This window comes from Protopterus annectens, chromosome 3.part1 (genome assembly GCF_019279795.1).
Source record: "Protopterus annectens isolate FY-2018-M chromosome 3.part1, PAN1.0, whole genome shotgun sequence".
Lineage (NCBI taxonomy): Eukaryota > Metazoa > Chordata > Ceratodontiformes > Protopteridae > Protopterus > Protopterus annectens.
In genome coordinates, this window is record NC_056732.1 from 1,445,811,687 (window position 1) to 1,445,832,059 (window position 20,373).

The following is a 20,373-nucleotide window of genomic DNA, read 5'->3' on the forward strand; positions in this document are numbered from 1 at the left end:
TTATAAAAGTTCTGTTAATTGAATTTGACTGATTTTTAACAAATTGTATTAGAAATCTTTGTTAAAATCAGTCAAAAATAAATCATCATACATAAGCCAAATAATGACCTACTAAGATATCAAATTATAGACCAATTGCATTAGTCAGTCAAGATATAAAAATCCTCACTTTAATATTGGTAATTCATATTAAAAGTATACTACATAGAAACTACCTAGAATAACCTCATCATACCAGTCATGATTTATTAAAAATAAATACACCACAGAGCAATCTCTTACTCTTTATAACCATCACAAATTATTTTCCCATAAGAAAATAAATTGTCACAGTCTGTTATTAGATGCTTCTGAAGCATTTGACAATTAATGTTCAGCTATTATTTTTACTCCTAGAAAATTTGATTTACAAGGTACGTTATCTAAAAATTATTTACAGCAATCCAGTAACCCATCTAATAATAAAATTAAATTATAATCCAATTCATATTAAAAATGGTATGAGGCAAGGTTGTCTACTGTCACCATATTTATTGAATTTATACACAGAATGGGTGTACTTTACATTGTCGTACGCTGACAATATTGAATACGATATTGTCGGCACGACAATGTCGAAAGGTCAGAACATCGCTCAGGTAAACGGAAATCTCCGTAAGGGGGAGATTTCCATTTACCTCAATGTAGTGTGGTCTCAGAGTTGATATATTTAAGTAGGGGGGGTGTGGGGGTGCTGGGGGGGCTTGCCCCCTGCCTATGATAGTTAGTTTTTTTAATTGATTTTTTCGTTATTCGATATTTTACTACGATCAATAAAGTTCGACCTTTATTGATTCGATGTAGTAAAATTTTGATAACGTGATATAGACGCCACAGAACCCCTCATTAGTAGTTTGATCCAAAAATCTTTCTGCAGTATCCCACCACATTTAGGATTCAAAATCCCTTTCACAGTGTATAGCAATAAAATATTGCACTTATTTGGGATTAACATTTAAAAATATAAATTCTGAAAACCGCTATCACAATATAAACAAATGTTAAATATGACGAATTACATTTTCATTTTTAACAAAAATAGCCTATATCAAAATGAGCATTTTACTTAAACTCTTATTTTTTAAGCCATCAACTTAGACTTTATTTCCTAAATTTATTAAAAGTATAGCATTAACAATCTTGAAAATCATTGGTTCACCCAAATCTATTAGAATTAAATATATTAAATTAACATTAAATGTTTGGGGGCATTGGACTTCCAGACTTCCATCTGTATTATGTAATATGCAAGGCTAATAGACTATGAAAAGCTATAAATTTAAATAGGGCTAACAGTGTTTAGAGTCCTGTCTGCATTACCATTTGTTACAAATCCCCAAATTATGTTCTTGCAGTATAACTTACATCTTTAGGCAATTAAACCACTAAAAATATGAAAATACACAGCCTTTTCACTGACATGATATGAATTTGTCAAAAAATAACAGCAAGGTTAGATTTAGCTGACTGCCATAACTTGTTATAGCCGAAAAAACTTAAACAGTCAGATGACAGAGTTTAGCAATTTTACTAAACTTAAGAAAAAAAATGTGTGATTTTATAAAACTTGATTCAGTTCCACCAGAGTTAATAAAACACAAATTAGACCTGCCTAAAAGTTCTTTAACCATAACTAACCAAATTGTTCATTCTATTGTGACCAATTTTTTTATTATAATTAAAATCAATTATTCAAAATTAATTTGCTGGAAGAATTGTTTTGACACCTTAACTCAAAAGTAAGGCCTTGTTAAAATCCTGTATACTTGCAATATCAAGTAAATTTAACAATTTATTTTTCTTCCTTAATCTGGCATATTTATAAACCTAGAAATTATTGTGAAACTTTCATAAAAAATCTATTAATAGTACAAAATATACACCTCTAAAGCATTTAATTTTTACTCGGTTAATGATATTAAATTATGCATATCTTACTCCAGCAAAGAAAGCTAGCTACTGCCATAATTACTCACGTAGATGTGTAGATGGTAGGGAACATGATACTGATATCTTTGGTCATTTGAATTTACCCAAATATTTGCAATATTCTGATGAAAAGCATGCAAACATTCCAGGGAATAATTCTATAACCTGGAAGCTAGCAATAGTCTACATAGCTACCTAAAGTATACCTAAATAATTCTTGTGTTATTCTTTTTCTCTAATATTGAATGTCTGCTTGCTATTGTAATTGTCTTATATATGTGTCTGGAGCTATTCTCTCCGGGTCTCTGCTGAAAAAAGGGATTTTGCTCAGTCAGACACTCCCACTCAACAAATGCAAAATAAAAAATAAATAAATAATACTTCAACCATCCATAAAAATGAATGTTAATTTTAATTACATGTTTACCCTACTGAAATTCTTCATTTTAGAAAACTGGATTAATCTAAAAATATTACATTTTAATATTGTTTGCACTTTATCATGCAGGTATTTAAAAGCCTTTAAAATATTACCCAAATATTATTGTATTACAGAATGTGTTAACAATTTGCAATTGTTGAAGATGTCCTGATTAATTCATGGCAATTTAGAAAATTTTTAACTTGAAATTACTACTCAAATTGTAGGAATTGTAAGCTATGTGAAAACCTCTAAGAATAATGTTTTTTTTGGTTCGTTTTTTTTTTTTAATAAGATCCCGTCATCATTATGACATTATTTATTCAAATATCTATTTCCAGCCTTCCATAGTCATTGTTATTAATCTGATCTTTACTTATTCGTTGCTTTGGAAGTTTGGAGAAACTACATACACTAATTTTCATATTTACTATGCATCTGTAAATATTGTACACTAAAACCTTGATTATCTGTTATTCGGTTAACCATCATTCTCTGTTAACCATCAGAGTAAAAAAAAATGCACACGCATAGCACCTACTACATTCCACATTTGTACGTACTGTATTATACTTAAGTATGCACATAATGGTGTGTGCTAACACATACGGTAACCATAAATTTCCATTGCCTGTCACAGGAAAATCAGAAAAGCTTAGGTCATTTAAAAACATATACTGAAATGTCATGCCTGTTAAGTGCTATACACAGAAAAAAACGCATGGATGAGCCAAGAATTATTTAAAGATTGGTTCCTTAAAATATTTGTACCAGGTGTAAAATCACATGTTATTATTGGGTTTACCACAAGAAGCGGTGCTACTGATGGACAGTGCGCTTACTCATCCCATATGTGGTTGGAAGAGCAGTGATGGCAAAATAACGTGTCACTTTCTGCCAGCTAATGCAACGCTGCTCATCCAGCAAAAGGATCAAGGCATAATTGAGAATATGAAATGCCATTATAGGAGAAGATTTATTCAAAAACTCATTATTTATTTATTTAATTTATTTATTTTTTTGGACGATGAATCCGGAGTAAAAGATTTCTGGAAAAAGTACACCATTAAAGACTCACTTTTTTATCTTGCTGAAACCTGGAATGATCTGCCAGTTAAAACTTTACAAGGAGACTGGCATACATTTTGGGCTATATCTTATTCAGCAGAAAATGAACCAAATTCTGATTCAGTTAAAAATGAGACTGAAATGTTGAATCTGTGTTTAAAAGTTCCAGGTTGTGAAACATTTCATTGAGGGAAGTGAAAAATTGGTTGTAAATTGACAAACTGGGCACTGATTTTGAAATCCTGGAGGATAATGAACCAGTTCAAAATGCAACTCTGGTGGACTCTTGAAGCCAAAGAAGAGGATTAATTTGCTACCAACAGAACATCAAAATTATGCTATCAAAGTGTATAGAGTGGTTCGAGGGTCAGGAAGAAGCAGATGCCACACAGTTATTACTTAAGTCTTTCAGCTTTTGCCAGTTAGGGGTCGCCACAGTGGAACCCCCGTCCGCTAATGACTGGCAGTGTATTTTTACGGTGCCGAGTTGCCAGCCCGATGCCCAACCTTCAAAGAAGGCACGCCCATTCATGCTCGCACCTACCTGCATGTCTTTAACGTCACTCGACCACGGGGAATACATGCAGACTCCACACAGAAGGCGCTCCAGCCGAGAATCAATCGGGAGAACCTTTTGCTGTGAGGTGACCAGGCTTAACCTCTGCACCACCGTGGCTCCATACAGGCATTACTGTTATGCAAAATCCAAAGCATCGCTTCTAAAAAAGCATGTGGAGTAAAGCCTCCAGTGAAGACACCTTATTCCCCCTGGAATTTGAATTTTATGTTATCTCTTATCATTCTTCCTCCTTTTGAGCCTGCATCATCTTGTGAACTAAAATTCTTGTCATGGAAAACTATCTTCTTAGTAGCCATCGTGTCAGCCCGTAGAGTGTCAGAGCTCCAAGCCCTTTCCATCAAGCCTCCTTACATGGTCTTCCATACTGACAGAGTATCTCTCAGGACAAATCCATCCTTTCTGCCCAAAGTATGTTCTGAATTTAACATTAATCAAGTCATTGAGTTGCCCGTTTTCTTATCATGCCAACAAATTGGAATATATGTTGCATAAACTTGATGTTCATAGACAACTTAGATTTTATTTGGACAGAACCAAAGACATTAGGAAATCAGATCAGCTCTTTGTGTCCTTTTCTGAGACCAGGAAAGGTAAACCAGTTGCTAAAACAACCCTGTCTAAGTGGCTATCAGATTGCATCACCTATACATATGCTTGTCATAATATGCCCTTGTCTGGTAAGGTAAAGGCTCATTCAACCAGAGCAGTTTCTACCTCGTCAGCCTTTCAAGCCAAATTGCCTTTGGATAACATCTGTGCAGCAGCCACCTGGTCTAAACCTCACACTTTTATAACTCATTGTAAAGTGGATAAGGCATCCAGGGACACTGCTTCATTTGGTTCTACGGTTCTGAAGAGTGTGCTGCCATGAGCCACCCAAGATCAGGGTGCTAGGGACGCTACCCATCAGTGATGAATGAACGGCGAGATTGAACAACTTCACATAAAGAAGTTATATACTCACCATAATGTTCCATGTGAGTTGTTCCATCTCACCTTCATTCTCACGTCCCTCCCTTCTTCCCCCTCCTGGCTGACAGTTGACCTGGAGGCTGTCTTCATCCTGGTTTTTCAATGTGTATTCATTCCTAGGCAGAATAATTATTGTACTGGTATATGGTACACAGCAAACAAGATCTGAGGTAATTCCAGCAGTGCATTATGAGATAAGGGGTGGGGTCTCGAGCTACTGGAGAACTTTGAGCTTGCTAGTCGGCCGTGTCGGAGCCGAGGATCGGCTCCGAACCCATCAGTGATGAATGAAGGCAAGATGGAACAACTCACATGGAATGTTATGGTGAGTACATAACTTCTTTTTTTGTTGCAATGGGAGACAAGCCTCACCTTTCCACTGTAACACCTGAATCTGTAAATATACTAACTTTGACATTATGCAACTTCGTGAATATGGGGAAGCTCCCTTACCTTAATTTTAGCCCCTTTTTCAGTATACCATTGGTTGGTGAGGATTAGTTCCTTCTGCAGTGAAACCATACTACAGAGTGCTTAACAGCCAGTTTGTAGTTAACAGGAAATTCCATTTGCTACAGATCTAGATTTACTGTTGGAGGCCAGAGAAGTATTAACCAAATAGCAGTGTTCCCTGAACTGATCCCAGAAGTATGCATATAGCTACATTATTGACTTTTGAGGTGGCACTTCCTACTTTATCTGTCATTTCTGTCTTTTAGCTGTTTTGCTATCTACCTGACCAGGTGTAGGTCTGTGTTTAGATATCTTAGTTTTTCTACAGTATCACAATGGGAAATGATGTCAAAAGCCTTTGACATATCCATATAGGCTGTGTGGACTGAGTCACCACTGAACGAATTAATATGACTGTATAATACTGGAATGAGCTGGAAACAACTGTAAGAAACTAGAAGGAGACTGGAATGAATGTCATTATTTGTTAATTAGCCAGCACTGTTGCTGAACAGATGCTAATCTCTCCTTTATGTCCAAATCTTCTTGTACTTTTTGGAATAAAGTCTTGACAAGCTGTAGTTCATTTAAAATGCTTTATTATGTACAGTGAAGGTAGGTGTCAGCAATATCGATTACTGTTTCCAATAACAGTGCTGATAAACTGAAGCAGCCCTCTGCATTTATATTTTTTCCTACTAAATAAATACAATTGCTATTCTGAAATACTGGATATTTGACTTGACTTCTGCACTCATAGCCATGTGCCTGTACTGCCTTCTGAAGACTGCACTGCCACTTTCTACATATCTGTCCAAACGAACTAACTTAACTGTTTCTGAAGTATTTCCTATAATAACAAAACCCTGTTCTATATGCCTCTTTAGCCTTGGTTCCCAAGCCTTGTAGCATACAAACAAGATGTGTTTGTGCTCAAATGTACAGCACATTCTGTTCTTATCGGTCTTCTTGACTGAAGTTTATTTTCAGTGATTGAAAGTGCATTTATTTAAACTGTATGCAAACTGTGAAGCCTACTTTAATATGGTTGCATTTCTAGACATATGCAAAGAGAATAGTATATTTTTGTACATTTAAATGAAACCAGATCTAACCACCACTATCCACAGCCTCTGTTACCCTCCAAAATAAGTTTATTAATCTGAGTAAACATAACCTCCTTTGACAAAACCAGCTTGTCGAGGGTTAAGGTGTATGATATTTGTGATATCCCAGTTTATGAAGTTCAAAAGAATCCGCTTCATGGCCTTGCAAATTAAACCTTACAAAGACGCAAGAGTCTGCTACAAGCATCCGAATGCCAGGTGCTTGAAGACCACTTTCTTAAAGCCAGTGACTCACTTGTTTTCTAGATCAAACCAGCCGCCACTCACTCTTGAACTTAATTACATTTTTGGGAGAGGTGAAACAGCTGTGCAGTGAGAGTGGAACTGCTGGTTCTCACCTGAACCTAGTTGTTGAGTTTGATGAAGGTAGTGTGGCAGCCACGGATAAGAAACGGAAGGGGTGGAAATGCAGATTAGAGTTTCAGGCAGTAGCTGGTTGGGGGGGGGTAGGTTTAGGGAGTGGGAAGTTTAGGGTTAGGGAGTGTCACGGGAGTTTTAGATTTAGGGAATGTTCAAGGACTTTAGGGTTAAAGAGTTGGGAAGGCAGTGCTGTGGTTACAGTTAGCAGTCAGATGAGATATTTAGAGCTATGGCAGGTCTGTGTATCTCAGTAGGGCTGGTTTGCAGGACAGCTAGGTAATTAATTTGGATCAGGCTAGTGGGAGCTAGGGCACCTGCCATTTAAAGAAAGTGGCAGCGAGCAAGTGTGTCGTGATTTGCTAGCACATGATCAGGTGTAGCAGACCTGAGACTTAGATGCCTACAAGGATCTGTCTGTTCCTCACATGCTCAAATTACCTTTTTGTTATCAGTTAGAAGGTAACAATATGACACAGGATCCTGGCAGTCATAATCTTGCTGACTGTGTTTTTTTTGTTGTTGATGAGAGATTTTTTGACTTGCCCCTTTGTGTATGATTTACGTGGCCTCAGATGTGGTTGCAAACAAGTGCTTCCATGCAGTGATACACCCTAAATTGTCATCTCTCTCTCTTTTTTTTTTTTAAATATATTCCTTTCTGGATTGTGGGTAGAACCAGTGGTTTATTGGTAAAGATCTCTCGCATACAGTTACAGGATTGTCTATATGGAGTTTTGCATTTTCTACATCTGTCTGTTAGATGTTTTGGTTGCACTCTGGTTTACTTCCATCTTCGAAAACATGCTGATTAATTGACTTCTCTAAATTATCCTTGTATATTGTGCATTTACCCTTGTCTTTGGGCCTGGGACGTGTCTGAATATGGTCAGAGAAATACTTGTTTACTTACCTGATTAATCAAACATAAATACAGAAATGAAGGGCAGACTGCAAAATTACCTGATTAATCAAACATAAATACAGAAATGAAGGGCAGACTGCAAAATCACACTATGCTCTTCCTTTGGAAAAGAAGAAAATTTCACATTTTAATGCACATTATTAACAAATTTGTCAAATAACTTTGTGTCTTTCATGGGACTTTCTACTGTTTTTCCTATATTTACAACTTATTCTTACATCAGATGTTGTAATTTTCCTTTGTTCCTTAACTGATGGGTCTCCAATCCAACCTCGGATCCGGCTTAGCAACTTTCTTTAGATTCCCAGTTCACATCTCGAGCTACTTCTTTTATCCGTAATGCCCCACCTCAGATCTTGTTTGCTGCCATATCGCTCAGAAGCAGATCTCCTTCTGTCAAGCAGTCTGGTGTTTTAGTCTTTAAGGGTTTTAACTTTCCTTCCATTGGATTAAATTTACCTGTCTTTTCACCTGTCCTCCCTTACCCTCGAGTTCCCGGGTTCTGTCTGTCAAGTAGTCCTTCTTCTTACCCATTAGTTGTTTGGGTACTATACTGAGTACCCTTTTCTTTCTATCCTAACTCCCTTTTCCTACCCTTTAGAGGCTATTTCTTTGTACTGTTTTTGGTACTTCTTATCCAGTGTATTAGTGTATAGTACTTTTAACTGTTTTCCTTTCCTCTTTTTCTTTAATAGTCAAGGCAGTTAAGCTGACTGATTTAAATAAAATGCACTTCTTGTGGGAATAAGTTTCCCAGTTCTGATGTCTTTGGGTAGTGTGTTTCCTGCTTGGGTGTGGCCCATTTAGATATCGACTGCACTGTCTGTGCAGCTTTTAACAATAGAGCTCTTAGTGAGCTGAAGAATAAATTGGTGTTGAAGGGCCTTCTTCTTTCTACTTTCTCTTTTAAGCTACTGGGGTGCAAACCCTCTCAAAGAGGTCCGAAAAGGAGAAGTCTGAATCGACTCTGAAGGATAAGGACTCCAGGCAAAGATATCTGGACCATTCACCAACATCTGCTCCAACCACTGAGCCTCCTTTAAAAATTTCAAAAATTCGATACCCTCAGATCCTACCTCCTCAAAGCCTAAGTCGCCTCAGATCCGTTCACCCCCGATACTCACTACAGCCGATCTCTCCTAGACTCCATTCACCTTTTCTCCAGGAGACTCCGAGGAGAAAGTACAGGCCGCCATCTACTAGCTCTGACCTTAGGTCCTCCAGGAGCTTGTCTGAAGCAGATGTGGATGAGATGATGAGGAAATTCCTTAAACCTCAGATCCAGATGGGGGAGTCGTTCCAACTCCATGTCCCATTGGACCTGTGAGCCTGCCCTCCACCATCCCTCAGTTGATATCTCCATCTCCGATCCATATTGTGGTTTTAGAGCCTTCCAATCCAAGATCCTTGAGGATGTCCTCATCGGATCTGTAGACAGGTCATTCTTTGACTCTGACCATGTTCCTGAATCATCTGCTCCAATCCTTTTGGAGCAGGAAGACTCTCAAAGCTGAAGTTTCGGTGCTGGGTCCTGGGGGATTTTGGTCTACTCCAAAGTTATCAGAGCCATCCTTGCCTCTAGTTGCTTCCACACTGGACAGCTTGGGTCCAACTCCCTTCTCGGGACAGAGGTCTGGAAGGATTCAGGGTCGTCAGTGCAGGTGGCTTCGGCTCCTGTGGTGTCAGCTTCTTTTTCTCCTAGACTGTCTGTCTTTGAGATGGTGTAGAAAAACTAGGAAGAAAACTTGCAAAAGGCAACAGTTAGATTCCCCTCAGGGATCTCTCATTGAGGACACTGACTTCAATGAAGGGAAAGGGTCCCTCAGATCTCCACCTGAGGGCATTTCCTTTGGTGAAATTCTGTAACTTTTAATACAAAAAGATAGATGGTCTCCCAACCCTCCTTTCCACGAGGAGTTGGTGTTCCACAAGGCTTTCATGTCTGGCCCAGATGATGAACTAATAGACCTTGTTTCATGCTGTGCATGGAAGGAGCCAGATACTGTGGAGCCTGTCCCCAAACGTCCTGATAGATTTTTGCCATCCCCGCCACTGGACAGAGCACACTGGAGGAAGGGGGTCCCAGTGGATGCCTTAGTTGTTGCAGAAGCCACTAAGAAAGAGCTTGCAGAGCAAAGCTCATCTGTCCATCCCCCTAACAGGGAGTCTAGGGCTTTGGACAGATTTGGAAGTGCATTTATGTCTCACTGACCTTTGCCCTGCAGTCACTGAATTGTTTGGTACAATTTACAAGGCTGCAAAGAGATTTGACAAAAGAGATCTCCAAATATCTTTCTGGGTCCATGTCTGTGGAGGATCAGAACAAGATCTCTTCACAGCTGGCCAGTCTTCAGACTATATCTAATGTTTGCATGAGGCTGATATCCCATGCTGCAGAGAGTACTTCACAGGTGGTGGGTTCAGGCAGAGCCATCAGGAGACATGCCTGGGTACGCCTGTGCAATTTTCTTCTTTATGAGCACTCCCTTTGAGTGATCATCTTTGTTTGGCCCAAACGTGAAGGAAAGCTCTCCAAACGTGAGCAAGATGGAAAGACCTTTTCTGCCTTTGGGATCTTTTTTTCTACTACTCAGAGACCATTTTCCCATAATCAGTGAGGAGATAGAAAGATGTGGTTCTTCAAGTCTCAAGATCCTTTCTGAGACTCCTAAGGAGGTGGTTCCTCCAGACACCTCCTTTGCAGCAGAGGTGGCCTGCCAAACCAAGATTTCAGGGACTCTTTCTCAGATAAACCCGATCAGCACTTCTGAAAGTTTGTTGGGATTTTCTTTTCTGGAGGCAATCAGGGTGTGCTTGTCTCTGCACCCAGATACCTGGGCATCCATCACAAGAGATACTTGGGTGCAGAGAAACATATCTAGAGTTTATTTCATATAATTTTCCCAACTCTCACCCTACCCCCCCCCCCCGAAATGAGGAAAATCCCTAATGTACCACTGATTCAGAGAAGAGGTAACAGCCATAGAAATAAGAAAGCTACTGGAAAAAAGACTCATTGAAAAAGTCCCCCCATACCAACTAGGATCCTGAATTTATTCAGTCTCAGCAAACTAAACTTTTACATGAAATACTGAGAATTCTAGATGGTCACTGTTCAATCCATTTTCTCCCTTCTGCGAAAGGACGACTGGATGTGGTCGGTAGATCTCCAGGATGTGTACTATCACATGAACAGGTGCTGCAGAAGATATCAGCAATTCTGTCTGGGAAAGAGCCATTACCAGTTCAGAGCACTGCCCTTTAACCTCACCACAGCCCCCAGGGTGTTCACCAAATGCATTGTAGTGGTAGCAGCTCCCCTAAGACTGATGGAATTCCTGGTGCTTCTGTATCTATATGACTGGCTCCTGACTGCTCCGACCAACATCTGTTTGTACAAGCAAGGGACTACTTGCTTCATTTATGTCACCATCTGGGCATCAGAATCATCTACAATTCACAATTCACACCTGCACAGAATCTGTGCAGGTGTGAATTGTGACTTGTCTAGACATGATCAATCAGATAATATCACTTCCTCCAGCTAGAGTACAAATCCTCAGGTCCCAGGTAAGGGAAGTGATATTTCATTCCTCTCCTCCAGCATGACTAGTCTTGCAAACCTTAGGGTCCATGGCAGCGGCAGTAATTCTAGTTCCATTGCACTGATTTCATGTGCAGATTCTAAAATGGGCTCTGTCAGTACAGTAGATTATTCTTCAGCAGCCCTTGTACACTCCAGTCAGGATTACACATATTTGCAAGGAACCCCTTCTCTTGTGTGTCCATTCAGATAACATTTCTCCCAGCCATCCATTTGGTCTCCCTCCAACAGTAGCCGCAGTAACCACAGATGCCTCCTAACTGGGGTGGGGAGAACATTTCTTGGGAAGGACATTTCAAAGTGTGTGGTCTCCACAAGAGACTAAGCTGCATATCATTATCCTGGAGATGAGAGCCTTCCTCTTAGTGCTGAGGGCCTTTCATGAGGCTGTCCCCTCTGGAATGATTGCAGTCCAAACTAACAATATGCCTGTAATCTGGTGCATCAACAATCAGGGGAAACCAGATCTTACCTTCTATGTCTCGAGTCAATGAGTGTGTGGCAATGGGTGATCTCTTCCAGTCACTTTCTCATTGCAATGCATATACCAGGGAAAGCCAGTGTGCTTACAGGCCCATTTTAATGCATCACAAGTGTTCTGTCAATGTCAAAGTGGCAGAGAGAATTTTCCATTGATGAGGCCAGCCATGTTGCAGCCTCTTCACGTACTCTCAACAACAAGTGCAGCAGGTTCTTTACCCTGATGCCCTCTCTGGGGAAGTCACTGAGATATGCTCTAGCTCACAATTGGCCCTACAGTCTCCTCTGTGTTTATCACCCATTATATCTACTTCTCAAATTCCTGCAGAAAGCTGATTGATGGAAGAGCAGTGTTGTCCTCATTGCACCTTTTTGACTTAGTCACATTTGGTTTCCCTTCCTGTAGCTTCATCTTTTGTGTCTGCCGTGGATACTGGAACTCAGTCCAGACCTCCTGCCTCATCTGTCGAGGGTGACCCTTCCGGACATAATAGGCCTGAAGTTAACCACATGGTTTCTCCAGTTCCAGTGATGGCTAGATAGCCCAGGCTTTTCTCCCCACTCTGGTATATCCTTTTGTCTTCTCAAAAGCCTTCTGCTAGGAAAATCTACAAAAGTAAGTGGAAGAGACTTTCCATTTGGGCCCTCCAGAGGGATTTGGACCGTTTTTCCTCCCCAGTCTCCACTGTTGTGGAAATTTTAGCATTCTTACCTTCAATGAGGGGGTTAGTTTCTCAACTATCAGTGTTTAGATGGCTGCCATTTCCAGTTTTCATTCAGGTGAAAATCACTCTTCTTTGGCTTCTTCTAAGTCGTGCAGGAATTTTCTGAAGGGCATCTTTTTACTTAGGTCCCCAATCAAGGACCCTACTCCTCCATGGAATTTAGCTATCTTACTTCAAAGTCTGACTCCAACTCCATTTGAAACCTCAGCCACATCAGACTTTAAATTTCTGTTGTGGAAGACCTTTTTTCTAGTTGCTGTTACATCAGCTAGATGCGTATCTGAACTTCAGGCTGTTTCGTCTAAGTCTCCATATTTGATTTTTCATAAGGATAGGGTTTCCTTATGTACCAATCCGTCTTTTTTTTACCTAAGGTGGCTTCTGAGTCAAACATTTATCAAATCATTAACCTCCTGGTTTTCTTCCCATAATTTTCCAATAGAGGTGAAAACAGATTGCATCTTTTGGATGTGCACAGGCAACTTCAATTTTGTCTTCATTGGACCAAAGATTTTAGGAAATCTAACCAATTGCTTGTAGCCTTTTCATGTAACAGATTAGGCATGGCAATTTCCAAAGTGACTTTAGCCAAATGGTTGACTGATAGCATATCCTTCCTCTATAAACAGAGGTTTATCTTTGCCTAGGTCCCCAAGAGCACATTCCATGAGGTCTGTGGATACTTTTTCAGCTTTATGGTCAAGAGCTTTGATGGATGGCATTTGTGTGGTTGCCACTTGGCCCAGTGTACATACTTTTATTGCTCATTACAAGTTTTTGATTTGATTTCTAGGAACAGAGCTGCTTTTGGCTCTGCAGCACTCTGAAATATCCTTCCTTGAAGATCACACGAGGTTCTTTTACCTGGAGACTTTGTCCCATCAGTTGAGGAACTAATGTAAATGACACTATGAGATACAGAAGTTATATATTCTTCATAACGATGGATCTGTGTTGTCCATTTTCATTCTTCCCCAACTTCTCACCCTCCTAACCCTCTTCCCTTTCTTCCTGGAGAATACCTAAGGGATATTTCAAACAATTCTGTCCCGCTCAGGTTCACCACCACATATGCTCGTAATTCTGACAAACTTATACAAGCAGTGAACAGACACTGGAATGTTTTACAATATGATCATGATGTTGCTAATATTATCCTTGACCACTGTTTATTTTCATTTCGGAAAGGGAAAAACTTGGGTTCTTGTTTTAATCATTTCAAACACAATATTACGTCTCAGCAACCACAATCTTTTCAGACTACTTTGACTGGTGAACCACTTACAGGCTGTTATCCTTGTGGTCATTGTACAAATTGCATTAGAATGATACAATCTAAACAATTTTCCAGTAGGAATTGTTCATCAGTATATGATCTCAAGTTTTTTGCAAATTGCAGCAGTAAGTGGGTTATTTATTTGGCAACATGTTCTTCTGGCTCATTTTATGTGGGTCAAACTTCTAGACCTATGAGAACCAGAATATCTGAACACATAAGTAACATTAAAAATAAAACCGTCAATAACGCACTATACAAACATCATCTAACACACCACTCTGCCAACTTTTCCTTTATGATTATAGACATCATTAAAGGTAATATGGGCAACAAGACAGGATGGCATTCTATATTAAACACCAAAGAGAAAAAATGGATTGTAAAATTGGGTGGTATGTTCCCACCAGGTCTGAATGAGCAATTTTGAATCTACCAATCATATTGCAGATGGATGTATTTATTGTCATGCATATCACTCAGTTTTCACTTTACACTGATGAAGGCTGTGTACTGACCCGGCCAAAACCGGTCTGTGTATTTTTTGTTTTTTTACCAATTAAAGTAACAGGATTTCACCGTATGCTGGCTCTATTTTGTTTGTTTGTCACATTTGTTCCTTGAGCCGTGCATTCCCACCGTGCAGGAGTACCTTTTTTGCTGTTACTAATTTTAACCCAAAATCTCAGTCTTTGAATGGAGGACAACAACAGTCATCCTCTTGCACAAAGGTGGGCTGTCAGTGAATCCAGGTAACTACACACCCTTAAGCTTGAACAGCTTTATCTGTAATGCAATGGAAAATATCATTATGGAACTACTAAATAGTACAATAGGCAACCTACAAGCTGTTGATCCAAGCTAGTTTGAGTTCATCAAAGGCAGATCTCACCTACTTTGCTTTGCCTGGTTGATTTCTTTGAGAATGTTAGTGTGCCAACTGATGATGGCATATCAATGCATACTGCATATCTAGACTTCTGTAAGTCATTCAACACTGTCCCACAATTGGATATCATGGATAAACTCATTCCCCTAAATGTAAATCCTTGTGTAACTTGTTGGATAACAAAGTGGCTCGCAAACAGAATGCAGGAAATTGTGATGGACACATCTGTCTCCTCCAAAATACCTGTCACTAGCAATGTACCCCAGGGATCAGTCCTTGGGCATTCCTCCTCGGTATTTACATCTCAGAGGTCAAAGCAAATGTTAAAAGGTTTATGAATGATCATCTTTGTAGATGACTGTAAATTTGGTGCTGTAATAAATTCCCCTGAGTACACGAAGATCTTCAAAGAAGACTTTTCCAAAACAAATGGCTAATGTCAAGACCATGGACTGAAACTAAATGCCAAGAAATGTATAATATTGTCCTTCTACAAACATGACCTCCCTTGTAAGTATCTCATTGACAACACTTGCTTGAAAATTGATCAGGTAGTCAGGAATCTGGGAATCTGTGTCGCCAGTGAACTGTCCTTTGAGCCAATCTGACGGTGTAGAGTGATAAAGCCCCGGCTACGGTCCACTCGACCTGGGTTTGATTAGTGGCTCAAGCAACTGATGGAGCAATGGGGAATGGATAGGCATGTCCATCCAAGGTGGAAGGGTGCTTTTTGATAAGTTCCCTAAGAGGAAGTGTGTTCCAAACAAGGGAGTTGCCCTCTAACATAATCAACAATTGTGGCATGGGGGGAGTTGGTAAGACCTGAACAAACCCCACGCCCTCCTGGGCAGGAGCACAGATGAGCTGAGCTCCCAGGACACCCTTAGGATCTATGACTGTCCCCAGCAAAAAACAAACGGAGAGAGTAGCTGATAGACCCGGCGTGTATGTGGAGCACTGGGTGCTAGGCTGGTAACTATGCGGTTCAAGGGAAAAAAAAAAAAAAAAACTATTCTTTGATCACCATATATCCACTTTTATAAGGATGTCTTTCTTCGTTGTACAGCTTGTATCTAATGGTTTGACATCCAGGTCAAGGGATGTAATCGTTCCACTGTACTCAGCTCTCATTAGAACAGTCATTCAGCTTTGTATTATTAACTCAAACATTCAGAAAAGCGAATACAACTCCGTCAACACATAAACGTCGATCCGCAAATCAAGCAAACTACCAAACCATCGAAAATTAAAACATCAAACGCATTACGTCATCAAAAGTGCCATTCAGTTAAGTCAAACCCAACTAAATAAAACTATATTAACAGACGTTTTGAAGGGGGGCAAGCACCCCTGCACTCCCCATGTGGGGGCTGTGCCGCCCACACCCCCCTACTTAAATATACCAACTCCGGGACCGCACTACAGTAGGGAAAAGGATAAATTTCCTCATCCCCACGATCACGCTGCTGGCCAGCAAATACATTTGATGTCTTCAGGTTTGATGGTTTGGTAGTTTGCTGAATTTGTAGATCGATGTTTACGTGTCGACAGAGTTGTATTCGCTGTTCTGGATGTTCGAGTTCATAGTATAGACCCCAATCATTCAATATAATGCCTCTTTCAGTATGTACCTGTCCAAACACTTGGTATAACTGGAATGACCATAATGCTTTCTCACTTAAAGAAAAAAAAAATGAAAGAAGTAAATTTAAAAAACTATTCTTACTACCTTAAAACCTTATCCCTCTTTTCGAGATCATACAGACTACTAAGATGCAACCTCTGCCTCACATACAGAAACTCATGTGGTACTGCCCTGTCAGATCTGTTACTCATCTACAATTCCAGTGGTAGTGTGAACACCGACTCAATGTATCTGAATAATTTTTGCAACATTAATAGGACATGCTAGAAGGTTAGTTACTGTATGTATTCCAGAGAGTATCTTCTATGGAATCCTCCTCCATATTATGTAAAGCAGTGTGCTCCTCCTCCATCTTATGTAAAGCAGTGTGCTCCTCCTCCACCTTATGTAAAGCAGTGTGCTTCTCCTCCACCTTATGTAAAGCAGTGTGCTTCTCCTCCACCTTATGTAAAGCAGTGTGCTCCTCCTCCATCTTATGTAAAGCAGGGTGCTCCTCCTCCACCTTATGTAAAGCAGTGTGCTCCTCCTCCATCTTATGTAAAGCAGTGTGCTCCTCCTCCACCTTATGTAAAGCAGTGTGCTCCTCCTCCATCTTATGTAAAGCAGTGTGCTCCTCCTCCACCTTATGTAAAGCAGTGTGCTCCTCCTCCACCTTATGTAAAGCAGTGTGCTCCTCCTCCACCTTATGTAAAGCAGTGTGCTCCTCCTCCACCTTATGTAAAGCAGTGTGCTCCTCCTCCACCTTATGTAAAGCAGTGTGCTTCTCCTCCACCTTATGTAAAGCAGTGTGCTTCTTCTCCATCTTATGTAAAGCAGTGTGCTCCTCCTCCACCTTATGTAAAGCAGTGTGCTTCTCTTCCACCTTATGTAAAGCAGTGTGCTCCTCCTCCACCTTATGTAAAGCAGTGTGCTTCTTTTACTCTCTTCAAACGTAATTTGAACAACTAGATAGGAAACCATAAATTGTTCCACTGTTTAGCACCCGTGTCCCTCATGGATGACAGAAATAAGTAAATGGCCCAACCCAATGGGTTATTTATACACAAAATAGAAGGACTAGAAACATAGGAATAGGAAGGATTCTTAAGATCCAAACACGTTGGTAGCCTTGTAAGTACCTATAAACCTAAAGATGGTACTTCTAAAGTTATTCAAGTGTTATCCTATTTGGTGAAACTCCAGTCTCCCCATAGCCTACCTGAAGATTGTGCAATTTTATAGTAGGTTATATTATATAAAGGATTAAAAGGACTTGCCCTAGTGATACATTTTTTTATTTTTATACATTTTTTTCAGGTTACAGTGAAATAGGACATTGCTGGTGGAGTCTTGCATTATCTTTTCACATCCTAAAAGAAAATTCAATCATTAAACTAGTCATTCCTTTTACCTCAGCTATCATGTTGGCATCTGTGTTGCTAATCAGGCCTGGATTATTAGTGGTATAAACTATCAGCCTGCTCTCTTGCCTGCTAGATGACCTTAGCAAAGCTATTGTTTTATACATTTGCATTTCACCATAGTTAGATGCCGAAGTTGCTCTTGAATACTCAAAATAACTGTCACGTTTTCTGATGAAGAATGTTTTCAGCAAAGATAATGAAACTGTAGAGTCACGTTTGACAGGCACCGATGATAATATTTTGTACAGACTGAAGCATTCCTTAGAAGAGTTATCATAGTTTATTTTATAGTAACAGTTCCCTCAGAAAAAAATATCAGAATTATAAGTGAATGTTACATTCTAGTACAAGTGCCGCTTAATGTCCAGGATAGGATTTATCCCATTAGGCATTAAGTGGCACGGATGTTAAGTGAACACCCTATACTTCGTATTGTGCTTCGCTTAATGTCAGTCTGCATAACAACTGATCGCATTTATGTCTGCTTAGTACAGTCTTCTTCCTCTTTCGGCTTTTCCCGGTTAGGGGTCGCCACAATGGATCACTTGTCCACTCATGATTGGCAGTGGAGTTTTTACAGTGTTGAGTTGCCAGCCCAGCGCCCAACCTTCTAATGAAGGCACACACATGCACGCACTCACGCCTAGGGCCAATTTAGAGTATCCAATCCACCTACAGCATGTCTTTTGGATGTGGGAGGAAACTGGAGCACCTGGAGGAAACCCACGTGACCACAGGGAGGACATGCAGACTCCGCACAGAAGGCACCCCAGCCGAGGATCGAACTGGAGAACCTCTTGCTGTGAGGCGGCAACGCTAACTGCTGCACCACTGTGGCCGACCTAGTACAGAATGGATGTAAAATCGATCTGGCATTGTATGGAAGTTCGTTAAGCAGCACACAAGTTAATTTCCAAAATTCCAAGTGCAGCCACCATTTCCATAACTAGAATACATTAGAGTTATGTGTGGTAAGTATCTAATTTTAGCCAAGCGTGTTAATGAAGCAGTTATATGGCATAATATACATCCCAGATTTAGTTACTTTACTTTAGGTTTATGTATGTAGAATCACACTGTACTGTAATCAGTTAGGGTTTACTCAAAAACCTGGAAAACAAGTGACACAATGTTAAAATATTTTTTCTTTCGGTGGACATTAAGATAGTTGTTATTAAGATGTACAGCTGGAAATCGTGAAAACAGAAGTTCATTGCAGCCTCACCCATAGCTCTTTGTTGTGTTCAAGAATGTTTTATTGTTTTTGTAGTAAGTAGCTGAATTCTGGCTAAGTTTCAGAAACATTTCTTGTTTTAGTGTTTGAAAGTTAAAAATAAGTAAATTACAGTTTTCCATGATTTTTTGAGGTCAGATACTCTATAAGGTAAAAGAGTATGTATCCTCATGGCTTTAATTTCAGAAGTCTCTCATCAGTATGAAAACAGTAGTGGCCTTAACTTCTCAAGGAGTTAAATGTAGAGCTATTGCTATTAAATCAAACTTTATCCGGTATTGTGTTTTACCTGTACCGTGGAGTTAGTAAAAAAGAAAGTTAATGGAAAAATAATTGTTCCTTTTATTGAAATAAGAAAGTTTTGTCTTTTCTCTGTTATGAGAAATAATATATTGCTGTTTAAGAGTAAATAAGTCTGAAGATGTTTCTATTTCTGCATTACTAGTGGTGTATCTATCAGCATTCAATTAATTTTGTTTTGCAGTTTGGTAGAAGACGACGACTTATGTTAAGTGCCTTTGAAAAACACAACAAATTAATGAATGAATGCCAAAATGGAAAAGGTACTGATCTTATGTTTTTTAGATTTTCCATTTTTTTTTCTTGCTAGTAAAACTAAGTAATGCACATGTGTTTTTCTTGTTTTTCTAGGATTTGATCGTCATCTTTTGGGTCTCTTTTTGATAGCAAAAGAAGCTGGCCTTCCAGTACCTGAGCTGTATACAGATCCTGCATATACCAAAAGGTTATAAAATTGTTCAGTCTTACATAAAATGTTATGTTCTTTTAGTCCATATTGTTTTCCTTTCCTCGGTTATGTTTTTCATAAGGTGGATGCCATTATTATGTCAGCATTGTGTTATTCTGTACTTCACTTATTGCGTTAATAAGAGAGGATGCTAGAAGAGTAGTGAGGGCCCTTTCTAGTGTTTAGGTGCTTGGGGCAAAGCACTTCCATGAAAACTGTATAGTGAAATCTCTTTTTTTGTCTGACAAGGAGTTGAACATTGTATATGTGACTATTATATCTGATAATGGTGTCTTTTTCAGAAGATCTCTTACTGTAAAATTTCTAGGGCTTGGTTACTAGCCCCCCTCTCCCCAAAGCACTTGTCGTAACTCTGTATCCCCTGGCAACCTGCAATATGTGCATGCTTCTTAGAATACTCTGGCATTGTGGGTGTGTTACTGTTCCCCCTGAAATGTTTAAGGCTGCTTCTAGAAGGAATGTGAACATTGCCATGGC

At 39.5% G+C, this 20,373-nt stretch overlaps 1 protein-coding gene across 3 annotated transcripts in view; it reads left to right on the top strand.

Moving 5' to 3' along the window:
- CROT (carnitine O-octanoyltransferase) overlaps positions 1-20,373 on the top strand; it is a 1,004,553-nt gene that overhangs the window by 805,756 nt on the left and 178,424 nt on the right. For all 3 annotated transcript variants that reach the window (XM_044067515.1, XM_044067513.1, XM_044067514.1), the window contains exons 14-15: positions 19,612-19,690; positions 19,779-19,872. In XM_044067515.1, the coding sequence (XP_043923450.1) occupies positions 19,612-19,690; positions 19,779-19,872 (173 nt within the window). The remainder of the gene's footprint in view (positions 1-19,611; positions 19,691-19,778; positions 19,873-20,373) is intronic.